General features: G+C 38.7%; 1 protein-coding gene across 4 annotated transcripts in view; it reads right to left on the bottom strand.

Annotated features, from left to right (window-relative positions):
- Positions 1 to 14,549, bottom strand: part of LOC142343325 (transient receptor potential cation channel subfamily M member 1-like) — a 100,246-nt gene that overhangs the window by 47,811 nt on the left and 37,886 nt on the right. For 3 of the 4 annotated variants that reach the window (XM_075395160.1, XM_075395161.1, XM_075395162.1), the window contains one exon: positions 11,446 to 11,478. The exons of the other annotated variant lie outside the window; for it this stretch is intronic. In XM_075395160.1, coding sequence (XP_075251275.1) covers positions 11,446 to 11,478 — 33 coding nt within the window. The remainder of the gene's footprint in view (positions 1 to 11,445; positions 11,479 to 14,549) is intronic. 4 annotated transcript variants of the gene reach the window in all.

Genomic DNA, 14,549 nt, shown 5'->3' with positions numbered 1-14,549 from the left:
AGGGATGGGCCGGGAAACAGTGGCGATGTTATTAATGCGTACCCAACAAAAACTCAACAGAATCACTAAAGGAAACTAAATTAACATAGCCGGCAGATTGCCGGTATAGCTGCGAAAGAATAGACCTGCGTGCCATATAATAGAGATAGAAACAGATACAGATCTAAATTGAAAAAACAATCGAAGCCGCTCAAAAAAACTAGGTAAAAAAATCATTTAGCAATAAATTAATAAAGCTTGTTAAAATTCATTCCACAGAAGCCTCTTATTAGGGACCTTTACTGCTCAAAAGAGTTCCTTTGACCTTAAACAAATTCAAATTAAACTTAAGTTTTAAAGTGCAAAAGTCATTTCATTGAGTGAGGCAAGTCACGTATGATCAAAATCTAATCACGCAATTAACCTAAAAACTTTTGCTAAAGCGAGTGAGAAATGACGTCACGCGCGCAAATGCCGTTATTGAGAGAAAGAAGTCAGTCAGAAAATTTGACTTTTTCTGCTTTGCTGCGTGAACAAATGTAAAACGAAAAAAGAGCGTCAGACGACGAAACAAAAAACATAGCCGGAAGAATTCCGGAAGCGACTCGAAGCGTAAAAACATGACAAAAAAACCTAATTGCAGCTGAAACCAATACCTTTTTTTAATAAACCATAAACTCATTAACCCCCCCCCCCCCCCCCCCCCCCCCGGTCTGATCTAAAAATTGGTGAAATTTAAACCACTGTCACCAAGAGAAACAAAATGCCGCAAAATATTATTGAAAACGTTTGGTAAGGATAAGTGCAAAATAATTAGGATAATCGAAACACTGATAGTCTCAAACAGCTGACAGGGTTATCAACTGCCCTCAAATAATTCATGATTCTAATCTCAAAAAGATCACTAAAGCAAACGGCAGATAATAATAACTTAGAAACTAAATTAAATTAGAAACTTATTGCGGCTGAGCTTAACAACTCAGAAATCAAATTGAATAGCGCTTCAAGGTCATTTCAAGCTGTTCAGTTTAGAATAGTGTGACAAGCGAAATTTAATGCTACATTCTATCGAAGCCAAACGGATTTGTTCATTTTGTTCAACATTTATATTTAGCAACTATTATTAGTACGTAATCGTCATTCATGAAGTCAAACTATAACTTAAACTCGAACTACCTCAACCACCAGCAAAACAATACTACGACTTAACAGTATCGCATCAGATTCTTTGCGATTGGATTGCGAATCAACCTGTTATTGATACAGAATATTCGACAAAACTTCTACATGGTTAACAAATTTCCCATGACATCAAATTTACACTGAAAAAGTGACGTTATGGAAAAGTGTTCACATTCTGTCGACATTATTATCTACAACCAATCAACAGTTGAATTTGACATGTAAATCCACGTGACTAGCAGCATAAAAGGAGTTTGAAAAACTACCAAAAATTAGGTGAAACTCGTTAATTTTGTCTTATTAAACTGACATACAGTGCGTATTGAAGCACACTTTCTTGAGCGGTAAATTACTTGTTATCGTGTCTTGTTTCTGTAGATCATATTAGTGATTGTACAGTTTTAACTTTACTTTGACTTGTGAAAAGAGAATTAACTTTGATATTCTCAAAACTTTCTTTCTGAAGGAACGAAGTTCCTAAGTAAGAGAAACTTTGTGCAAAGCATAAAGTCAGTTTCTCTTACTGGCTTTAACGAAGCCTACTCTAGTTCAACATTGGTTGTTATTGAAACCAATAGAGAGACTTGTTAACTTTGAATTTAGAAAAATTATTATTATTAAATTTGCAAATGGTAAAACTGCCCGTTTAACAACTGTTAACTGCAGCAGGTTGAAACTTTGCATAATTTATAGCCAGATTATAGGGCTACAATTTGTAGGAACGGAAATTCCTAAATTCGGTTTATAACTTGAGTTATTAACCAAAACTCAACAAAATTTTGATTGTTTCAATTTGAATTATTTTGTTATTCTGAGAGAAACAAGTTTGTCATACAGCAAAGCTGAGCGATTAGTTATCAGAAGTAATTGAGCAACAAGTAATGCAACGATAATCTACAATATAGCGGATATACAGTTCACAAAAGTTAACTGCAAAAACACAATATCCGGACAGATTTGAAACCGCTGAAACGAACTGGGCGGTGTAAAGTTTTCCTTGACTTTGATAGGAGAGCAGCCGTTACATTTGGTCCGCCGACCCGGACAGTGGAAGGCAAACTGCTGTCCAATCTGATGAAGAGAGTGCCGAAGGCACCCCCCAAAGAGAATCAAACAAATGAACAGCGCAACGCCAGTGAGGCAGAGCGAAAGTTGCGAGTGCACATCACAAATTACGTTGAAGAACTAACCTCGCTTAAAAGCAGCAAGCAAAGCAAAAGGCAATCAGGCAAAACAAACACAATCAGCAGAGAGGAGCTTCAATCAACAGCTCAAAGGTACGACAAGAAGCTCCAAGATTTACGGGAAGAAGTCAACACCAAAACAGGTCTTGGCTACAAAATAATTGAAGATTCAGATCGACCCAACAAACTAAAGGTCCTCTACCAACAGACTGTTCACCTTCTAGAGGAAGAAATACCCAAGCAACTGCAGCGTCGAAACAAGCTTGTGCCCTATCAAGCTAATTTCGTTGAAGAGCATCTGAAAGAAGCAAGGGAGTGCAAAGCAAGTTTGGACTATCATTGGCTTGCATATATAAGCAAAGGCACGCAACCAGCAATGAATGCAGAGCAAAATAACGCGACCCAAGCAGTGAACGACAGCGAGGGCAACAACAACTACCCAACAGACAACCCAGTTGCTCAAACAGTGCAAAATGGAGCAACAGCAAGTGGCCATGAGACGGAGAATGTTTCGGAAACATCTTCAGCAAAGCAAAGGCGAGAGGAAAGGATGAAGAAATTCGATATCGAATTCGAAACCAAGATGCGACTCGAACAAGCACGGTTTGAGCGAAGGAGGCTAGAGCTGGAAATGCAAATGAAGGAACTGGAAACCAAGCATCAACTGCTGGAGGAAGAGCGTGAGCTAGAGCGCAAAGTGAAGAGAACAGCATTAGAGAACGATGATGCTCGTTCCCAATCAACTGGTGCTCGCGACAAATCACCCTTCAACTGGACCCCAAAGAAGAGAGACGTCTCAGACTGGGCCAGCATGATCGACAACCTTCTAACACCAGATCGATCAACAGCTCGCTTCGAAGTAACCCCTGAAGTGAACAGGCAAAGTCACTTCTCACGATATCGCAGTTCACGAGACCGATCCTCAAGTGTTGAAGACCGAGACGTTTCCCCCAGAGCTGGTCTATTGCGATACAACACTGGCTATTCAGGTAGTAGTAGCCTACCAAAGCTGAAGTTGAACAACTTCGACGGGAACCCTCTCGAATGGCCGGAGTGGTCTAGTATGTTCATTGCTACAGTGGATCAACGACCAATACCAGACTCAGAGAAGATGAGCCATCTGAAGACTCTACTGACAGGCAAGGCAAGGTCAGCAATCTCTGGAATGGGCTATTCTGGACAGTTCTATGGTGCTGCATGGAGCATTCTGGAGAGGAAATTTGGAAGGCCTCATGTGATCATTGATGCACAACTGGAGAGTCTCCGCAAAGCAAGTCAGGTTAAACCACACGACTCAACAGGTCTGATCAGTTTCTCAGTTATTGTTTCGAACTTTGTGAATGTGCTCAAAGAGTACAAGCAGATTGGTGATCTGCAATCAAGCTCGACACTGTATATGGCAGTAGATAAGCTACCCCAAGTTCTCAAAGAGAAGTGGTGGTTCTAAACGTTGATGATAAAGATGAAGATTGGCCTGATCTGATTATGTTTGAAAAATGGCTATCAAGGATAGCATTCGTGCACGAAGGGTTTTCAGCTTTCAAGGGAGAGCGAAGAGAAGAAGACCGAAGAAGCACAAATAGAGACAAACGGTTCTCGAAAACGTCGAACTTCAGTGCAAGTTCCAACGTGAAAGAAACGAAGCAAATGCAAAGTGATCACTGTCCGCTAGCTGATGGCACTCATAAAATATGGAACTGTCCACTATTCAGGAACATGAGTGTGAATGATCGGTACGCAGCAGTGAGAAAGCAACGCTTATGTTACGGATGTCTAGGCAAAGGACATGCAATCAAAGATTGTAAAGTCAATGCGTGCGGCATCAATGGACGCATCAAGAAGCACAAGCGATTGCTACACACAGAAAACCAAATGGACGAGGGCAATCGCGCAGTCAACGTAAGCGCAGCAACAATCAACCAGAGTAACGAAGTTACTAGCTTTCTTCAGATAGTTCCTGTCTCAATACAGAGCGGTGGCAACAGGCTGAACACATATGCTTTCCTCGATAGTGGATCAACGGTTTCATTCATCGATCAAAGTGTGCAAGAGAAGTTACGAGCCCAAGGCACCGATGTGACGCTCAACATAGCTGGCATACACGGAACGAAGGATCTGAAGACAGAAAAGGTTCCTCTCAAAATAAAGGGACTACATTCAAAGGTGCATTCAATCGAAGCGTTTGCACACCCGTCAATCTCCTTGGGAAACACAAACTACAACTACAATAAGCTGAAGCAAAGCTTCAACCACTTGAGTGTTTTACCCAACAAAAGCTTCAACTTGATGGAAGTTGGCATCATCCTTGGTCAAGATGCTTATGAGCTACAACGCCCATTGGACTATAAGATAGGAACACGAAGTGAACCTTTCGCCGTTCTAACAGAGCTAGGATGGGTAGTCAGTGGACCCATGACGGGCAAAAGAAGACAAAATGTATGTCATTTCGCCTTCACTGAAGATGTGAAAGTGGCTGAGAATATTCAAACCTGGTGGGACATAGAAACCTATGCTTCCAAAATCAACGTCGCCAGTCAGTCAAAGAAGGAACTGCAGGCACAAAAGATGCTAGAGAGTACGACAAAGTTCACAGGCGAGCGGTACGAAGTGGGAATGCTGTGGAGTGAACCAGAGCCAAACCTACCGAACAACTACAGCTCAGCCTTGGGTCAGCTTTACTCACTGGAGCGAAGATTCCAAAGGGACCCAAACCTGAAGAATTTGTATCAACAGTCAATAGATACAGATGTAGAAAAGGGATTCGTAAAGATATTGGACGAGTCCGAAGTGAAAGGCACCTTCGGGAAAGAATGGCATTTGCCACACCATCCAGTGCTAAACCCGAACAAGCCTGGCAAAGTAAGACGTGTTTGCAATGCCGCATCAAAGTACAAAGAAGTATGCCTAAATGACAAGCTACTAGCAGGACCTGATCTGCTACATGGCTTGATTGGAACAATTTTCAGATTCCGTGAAGGACCAATAGCCCTAACAGCCGACATCGAATCGATGTTTCTACAAGTGCAAGTTCCTGAACAGGATAGAAGTTGCTTGAGGTTTTTATGGCGTCCAAGAACTAACGAACCTGTTCAGATATACGAATATCAGCGTCACGTATTTGGAGCTAAGAGTTCTCCAACTTGCGCGAACTATGCTCTCAAGCGAGTGGGACTGGACAACGAAAAAGAGTATCCAATTGCAGCAAAGGCAATACAAAACAACTTCTACATGGACGATTTCATCAAATCGGTAGAAACCTCTGAAGAAGCAATTGAAGTCTTCAATCAACTACAACCTCTTCTCTCACAACATGGATTTGAATTGAAGAAGTGGATAAGCAACAACGATGCAGTTGCCAAAGCAATCCCAGAAGACTTGAAGTCAATCAGCAACACGAAGCAAGTCGAAGTGGAACCCAGTACGGAGGGATCTTCAGTGCTAGGACTACAATGGACCGTTACTGATGACAGTCTTCAAGTATGCAGAGGTACAAACAAGGAAGTGGAAGCACCTATAACCCAGAGGAAGACTCTGTCACTGGTATCTTCAGTATTCGACCCGATCGGATTGTTTGCTCCGTTCAGTGTTCATATGAGACGACTTCTGAAAGGCATCTGGACTAAGAATGGACAACATTGGGACAACGAAGTGGAGCCTAGTGAAGAAGAAGAATTCCTGAGATGGAAAGAACAACTTCCAATAGTGGCTGAAACCAGCATCGATAGAAGATACTTCAACAGAGAGAGGGATAAAACCGAACTTCATGTGTTTGCTGACGCATCTGAAGACACATGTGTGCAGTGGCCTATCTACGTTCACAACCAAAAGAATACTCAGCTGACTTAGCATTTGTCATTGGAAAATGCAGAGTGGCACCGATGAGGCATCTTTCAATACCACGATTGGAGTTGCAAGCGGCAGTCATGGCAGTGAGGTTGAAAGAACAGATAGTCAAGGAACATGAAATGAGGATAAATAGTTGCAGTTTTTGATCAGACTCAACTACGGTATTGCAGTGGATACACAGTTCCCATCGCAAACAACAAGTGTTTGTGGCCAATCGAGTAGCTGAGATACTAGATACAACTGATGTTTCACAGTGGAAACATGTGAGCGGTATCAACAACCCAGCGGACATTGGCACCAGAGCAATCAACATTGAGGAACTCAAGAGAAGTGAGTGGCTCACTGGGCCGGCCTGGTTGAAGCGACCAGAAAGTGAATGGCCGAAGCAAGTGAACCTAATCTTTGCATCAGATGAAGAGAATATACCCTCATCAGTATTCATGATACAGGCTGAAGAGAAGAAAGCTGTTATCCAGTGGGAACGATTCAGTAACTTCAACAGACTAGTAAATACAGTGGCATACGTACAGCGAGCATTGAACAAAGACAAACCTGCAACACTCGTAGTCAACATTGAAGAAAGAGAAAAAGCAAAGGCAACAATCTTCAAGCTACTACAACAAGAACAGTTTGGTGAAGAGATGAAGTCTCTCAAAGCTGAAAAGGAAATTCCAAAAATCAGCAAAATTCTACAATTCTCACCCTTTATAGATGAAGAAGGACTTATTCGAGCCAAAGGCAGAATAGGCAAAAGTCAATTGGACTTCAATGCAAAGCATCCAATTTTGCTACATTGGAAACATCATGCGGTTGAATTATTCTTGCGAAACGAGCACAAGGACAATCAACACGAAGGCACTGAGCATGTAAGAAACATTGTTCAGCAGAAGATGTGGATCCTAGGCATACGGAACGCCTTAAGATCAATCAAGAACAAGTGCATTACCTGCAGAAAGGGCAGAGCACAAACGATAGCACCAGTGATGGCAGATCTACCCGAAGAGCGGTTAGATGCTTCTACAGCTTTTACAAATGTTGGAGTCGACTACTTTGGCCCTTTCATTGTGAAGATTGGGCGAAGAAATGAAAAGCGATGGTGTTGTCTCTTTACTTGTCTAACTATGAGAGCGGTGCATATAGAAGTGGTACCTAAGTTGGACACAGATAGTTGTCTCAATGCAATAATGAGATTTATTGCTCGAAGAGGCAAACCGAATACGATCATCAGCGACAATGGGACAAACTTTGTTGGAGCTGGAAGAGAATTTGCAGAGCACGTTGCGGCATGGAACAAAGAAGGGATCGAAGAACATCTAATTCAACGAGGGATCAGATGGAAGTTCAACTCACCCGCAGCACCTCACTTTGGAGGAGTATGGGAGCGGTTGGTGAGAAGTTGCAAGAAAGCAATGTATGCAGTGTTGGGGAACAGATCAGTCACCGAGGACGTTCTTTCAACAACGATGTGCATCGTTGAGCAGACTCTGAATGCAAGACCTTTGACTCCAGTCAGTTCAGATGCTAATGACTTAGAAGCATTGACTCCCAATCACTTCTTGCTTGGCAACAAGAACGTTTGCTTACCCTACCTACCATGCGCGGAGGAATTTGTCGATCATCGAAAGCTCTTTCGACAAACTCAAGCCTATGCAAATCTCATATGGGACAGATTTCGGAAAAAATATCTGCCAACTCTGAATAATCGACAAAAATGGCGATCTACAGCGAACGAAACCCTTAAAGAAGGCGATCTCGTTTGGTTGATCGAAGACAGCAATAAGCGTGGATATTACAACCTAGGTCGAGTTACGGAGACCATCGATGGGTCTGACGGTGTGATTCGATCAGCTATAGTTCGAACGAACGACGGAGTGTACAAGAGACCAGTAGTGAAGCTCGCTCCAGTACTACCTGGAAAAGATGTTTTCGCGATGGAAAACAGGGCCGGCGATATTGCGGCTGAGTTAACAACTCAGAAATCAAATTGAATAGCGCTTCAAGGTCATTTCAAGCTGTTCAGTTTAGAATAGTGTGACAAGCGAAATTTAATGCTACATTCTATCGAAGCCAAACGGATTTGTTCATTTTGTTCAACATTTATATTTAGCAACTATTATTAGTACGTAATCGTCATTCATGAAGTCAAACTATAACTCAAACTCGAAATACCTCAACCACCAGCAAAACAATACTACGACTTAACAATATCGCATCAGATTCTTTGTGATTGGATTGCGAATCAACCTGTTATTGATACAGAATATTCGACAAAACTTCTACATGGTTAACAAATTTCCCATGACATCAAATTTACACTGAAAAAGTGACGTTATGGAAAAGTGTTCACATTCTGTCGACATTATTATCTACAACCAATCAACAGTTGAATTTGACATGTAAATCCACGTGACTAGCAGCATAAAAGGAGTTTGAAAAACTACCAAAAATTAGGTGAAACTCGTTAATTTTGTCTTATTAAACTGACATACAGTGCGTATTGAAGCACACTTTCTTGAGCGGTAAATTACTTGTTATCGTGTCTTGTTTCTGTAGATCATATTAGTGATTGTACAGTTTTAACTTTACTTTGACTTGTGAAAAGAGAATTAACTTTGATATTCTCAAAACTTTCTTTCTGAAGGAACGAAGTTCCTAAGTAAGAGAAACTTTGTGCAAAGCATAAAGTCAGTTTCTCTTACTGGCTTTAACGAAGCCTACTCTAGTTCAACATTGGTTGTTATTGAAACCAATAGAGAGACTTGTTAACTTTGAATTTAGAAAAATTATTATTATTAAATTTGCAAATGGTAAAACTGCCCGTTTAACAACTGTTAACTGCAGCAGGTTGAAACTTTGCATAATTTATAGCCAGATTATAGGGCTACAATTTGTAGGAACGGAAATTCCTAAATTCGGTTTATAACTTGAGTTATTAACCAAAACTCAACAAAATTTTGATTGTTTCAATTTGAATTATTTTGTTATTCTGAGAGAAACAAGTTTGTCATACAGCAAAGCTGAGCGATTAGTTATCAGAAGTAATTGAGCAACAAGTAATGCAACGATAATCTACAATATAGCGGATATACAGTTCACAAAAGTTAACTGCAAAAACACAATATCCGGACAGATTTGAAACCGCTGAAACGAACTGGGCGGTGTAAAGTTTTCCTTGACTTTGATAGGAGAGCAGCCGTTACAAAACTAAATTAAAAATCAGATAATAATAACTTAGAAACTAAATTAAGTTAACAGCTGACAGGGCTATCAACTGCGCTCAAATAATTCATGATTCTTATCTCAAAAAGATCACTAAAGCAAACGGCAGATAATAATAATTTACGAAACTAAATTAAAATAATCATAGAAAAGCAACCGAGTAATATTTAAAGGCAAAAAAATGTTTAAGAACAATACCAAGGTCGGAAAAAAATACAATAAAAAGTAATAAGTAGCAATTCTGGAAAAGGCTTTCTAGTAAACTCTTAGTACTGCCATATGTTGAATAAAATCAATTGCAACCCAAAGAAATGACGAAAATCTAAGAAAAAGCCGGAATAATTCAATTTGTTAATAACTGAAAAAATCAATAAAACCAGTATAAATGTCGGTGCCAAGACAGAGCTAGAATGATACCAGCTAGAATGTGAACAATATGGACACAATGTAAGGAACACCGTAACAAAGACTAATTCTTGATTTTTGAAAGTTCAAATCAAAGTTTACAAGTTTTGAAAGTTTAAAAATCAAATTTAAAAAAACAAGAAAAACTAACACCATTCCATTTTTCAGCATTCGAGACATAGAAAATACAACGATACATCCGAGACAAAAATCTATCCTCCTGAACAGATCAAAAAAAGAAAAAGCAGAAATCACATGCAAAATATTGAAAGATTTTGAAAAAAGGTCAAAAAATTTTTAGGACTGCATTTATAAAAAAAATTTAACTGTTTTTCAAAAATTTAACGCTAAAAAATTATTGACGTTTTTATCGAAACGAAACTAAAGCCCCTCATGTTGCACAAAAAGAATATTTCTAGTAATTAAAACCAAAATACAGACAAAAAACAGAAAAATAGGAAAAAAATTACCAAAATCGGATTAGCATATGTACAATTTTATAAAACAAAATTACATCGAGGTAAAAAGAGGCATCGAGTATATGAATTGTCAACGGGAAGTTGTCATATTGCCTGATCCTTGACAAAAAGACGGCTAAAAGATCCAAAAATGAAGAAAATAATAGGAAAAAAGCCAAAAATTAATTAAAAAATCAAGAAATTTATGCCAATTTTGAACTTGAAACGCGTTTTCAGGCTCTGAAAAACACTGTGCTACTAATTTCCAAAGTTTACATTTCAATATAGCATCGAATAAAAATCATTTCTACAAAAAACCAAATTCCAAGCAAAAAATGGGCCACTTAGACGAAAAAAACGGCTAAAAACGGTTATCTATATGTGCCATTCAGTCAAAAACTACTTTTCAAAGTCAAAAAGTCATTCACTAAACGCAGCGCATGATCAAAACACTTCTCTCGCTCAGAAAAAATTAGTTCACACGGCAATTTTTCTCACTTTCGCTTTTAGGTCAAAACAGCGTCTGAACGAATAGTACTTCCGGTAAAAAAAAAAACCTTAAGAAAACCAATACTCCTCTTCGAGTCGTAAAAAACCAAGAGCACCGCAATATAGCTTCGCTCAGCTTACAGCTTCGCAGCTATAAAAAGACACGCGGTTAGTTAGCATCTCAGATCTGTTTCTCGTTTCTATGTACATCAAGTGTTCACGTTTAGGGGTGATAGTGGCCCAGCATGATTGAGTTCATCTACTACTAAGGCTGCACACCGTACTAAGGGTTATATGGATCCATTCTGCCTCCCTCCCAAACCCCTCCCCCCATGGCCATCTAACGCTTACAATACCTGCCACTTTCACATGCTACTTTGCCAAATTTCAACAATTAACAACATCAAATTGCCAATTTGGGCTTTGAACATAACTCGGAGCCGAATCATTACAGATGTGGTTTTTTTCTAAATCTACAGGGATTTAAGAAACAGTTCAAACCAATTGTTTTCTACTGAGATGAGAATATAGAAAATTGATGTTGGTGATTTGTAAATTTGTAACGTCATGCAGCAATCCTGTCTACCATATCAGAGTATCTCTAACATTCTATGTCACTCACAAAAGTTCATCTACCTTATCTGTAGTAGAAATAGTAGAGGTAGTAAGAGTAGTAAACATACCTCGTCCCTGAGAGGAGCGTATCTCTTGGTACGCTACACAGCAGCAAACATCACACGTTTAACATTCACCCAAAACTTCTAATTATTCAAAAACCCTTGTTAGGTTGCTTAACAGACACAACCAAATTATAACGTTATTCACAAAATACCACCAAGTTATCTAACGCATCAAACGTTATCCAAAGTGTTTCACATCTTATCATCACATAAGACGACGCATGTACTCATGTGTTTACTAATTCTTCTTTCATAAATTAAACTACTTAACTCCAAAACCACATCCTCATCAAGTTGCTTGAAGGAAGTCCAAAGTTTGATCGATTGAGCCTCCTTTTTCAAGAGGTCAGAAGCTATTTGTATTTATTGTTGTTCCACTAGCAATCAATCTCAAAAACGAGCAATCAAAATTAACGTACTGTGTACAAAACAATAACAGATAAACTTTCTGACAGAAACTCAAGGCTGCTTTTTGCTGATTTCCAATTGATTGAGGTCACTTATCAGCAATGCATGAAAATAAACTACAAATGACATAAAAAATATATTCGCAAACTTGTAAGAAAATAGCCGCGATTATTTCCCGTGCCCCCTATTAGGAAGCTTCCTCGAATGTAATAATTTAATTACAGATTTATTGAATGTAAACACAACCGATTTATTGGAGAGCAATTAAAATTTAAGCAACTCGTTATACTTTGTGAATTCACGTTTGGAATAAAAAGAAATGAAAACAAGTATAAAGAAAAGGAAAACTAAACAAGGAGACTCAGCAGACGCACAATGTTCCGATCCCTCTTGTTCTCAATCTTAGCCCAATTTGTGTCAACTAGAAGAGCGAGGTCAAAATTTCAATTGAAAAGACGACAACTAATAGAAAAAATTTTATTTACAAAAACTTCTTAACTTATAATTAACTGAAGCTAGATTTTCTCAGCCAAAATTCATTTTCATAATAATTGCAATAAAATTAAGAATTCAAAAAAAGATTTTTCTTCATTTGCAAAAATTTGGCTCGGACAGCAGAAGCAGAAATTTAATCAGCAACTTCTGTTCTATTCGAGAAGCAAGACCGATAGCACTTTACACATAGTTTAATTCTGAAACCAAAAACAAAGAAGTTTTCCAGAACAGTCAGAGCTTCATTTAAGTCATCAAATTATTAATGCTAAAACTTACATGTTTTTCCCAGTTGAACGCAAAACCAATTAACCAAGGACTGGTGGTGTATCCCATAAACATTGTAAATTATTTGAATAAAATTCATCTAATACCTACTCAATTGTTTGTATAAGCGTCAAAGCAGGAACCGCTGGGCAGAAATAGGATAAGTTGGCAATAAGCGAAAAATTGCAAAAGATCAATGCATTAGATTTGTCTCCACGAGACACTTGTCAACAGTTGTAAAACACGAAGATTGAATGAAGTACTTTAATTAGTAAAGATAATAATCCAGAAAAAACAAGAGGTTAGGATTTCTTTCTCAACTTCTGCAACCAAGTATAATATTCAATTTAAAGTCCAATTTAAAAAGAGGATGTCATAATCTTAAACACCAACCCACTAACGTCGAACAAATTGCTTTCAAACCACAGGCGGGCAATTCAATTCCAGGGCTGTAGCTGATTTTTTTGTTTATGGGTGCAAGAACTTGGGCCCTGGGTGTGATTCCAACCTTCGACCTCGGGAGTCCTAACCATATAACCTTCACCAACCACAGGGCTATTAGGCCCTATATCAAGGTAAAATGGTTGTAACTTCAGCAACAAACATTACTTAGGAATGAGCGCCATTGATGAAGAGAAGCGTGAAATCACTCGAGAAGTCAAAAATGTTCTTGAACAAAAGCGCAAAAATGGTATCGCAAGAGTTTTGCATAGAGAAGACGCACACGTTTACAATAATTCCTTCAATCTTGGATCGAGAGCAAATTTAAATCATCCAGACATTTTCGGAAGAAGCGCAAGGGTTTCCGTCCTCAATGACGCCAACGCAGAAAAAAACAGTCAATCAAAAAATTTAAAAAATTGATCGCAAAATTGCTGTTTTGCTCAAAGATTGCCCCTTTTGATCTCAAAACAGCAGACACTGACATCATATATCCAATTCGTCAATTGAACTCTCAGAAATTTTTAAGATTACATGTGGTCGACAACAAGAGTGGTAGGTAACTTTGGAGATGATTATGTAATAATAGCAAGCAGTAGCGGGTAATTCCGGAAAAAACGACAATGTTTGAAAAGGACACGAATAACTTGCAAATTTAAGACAAAACTTTGTTTTTTAACAAATATCTCGAAATTTTGATAAGTGGTCATTGTTTTGTTTGAGAAAAAACCCAAAGGTATTTTCGATTTAGTGAATAAACAAAAACGCAAGTTGAAGAAAAGCTTTCGAGAGAAGTTAAAGTAAATGAAATCAATTACGGTCACATGTTTCTCCTGACTGATCCCATGCCCCCGCTTATTGCGAGATCAGTTTAAAATGGTCTCTATTTCTTCAAGGGCAAATAAAGTTGGCAAAAAGATTCAACAGATTGGATTGCCGACTATTTGTAAAAAAATCGACAATTTGTCTTAAATCGAAAAGACTTTTGTAAGCTCAACAGTTGAGGCCAACTTGAAGTGAAATAGCCATAAAGATTTTAAAAAACATAGTTCCTAATAACCAAAAAAAAGCCAGAAAGTCATTGCAAATTATACGAAAATCAACAAAATAATGGCCAAACTGGTAGAAACTTTTTTATATTACTCTATTGGAGTACGGAAGTAAAGATCGCCCTCTTTTATTCACAACCCTATACATTGACCGCCAAAAAATTGGACGTTGCAGTTTTGGAAATGAGTGAAATCGAAAAACATAGCCGGCAGATTGCCGGAATAGCTGCGAAATAGACTTGCGTGCCGTAAAATACAGATGGAAAAAGATACAGAAGTGAGTTGATAATAGTTATCGCCGCCGCCTATAAAACTTACAAGTTTATTTCAAAGGAGGTTGTTTTTGGGTGCAAAAATTTTTTCCCTGTCGCGTCTCGAACCGGCGATCTCCGGATTAACAGCCAGTCGCCTTAACCACTCGGCTGTCGGACCATACAATCTGTTTTGTTA

Source organism: Convolutriloba macropyga, chromosome 7, assembly GCF_964194025.1.
Source record: "Convolutriloba macropyga chromosome 7, txConMacr16.3, whole genome shotgun sequence".
NCBI classification, from domain to species: domain Eukaryota; kingdom Metazoa; phylum Xenacoelomorpha; order Acoela; family Convolutidae; genus Convolutriloba; species Convolutriloba macropyga.
Note: the sequence above shows the minus strand (reverse complement) of the source record. Positions and strands in the feature narration are given on the sequence as shown.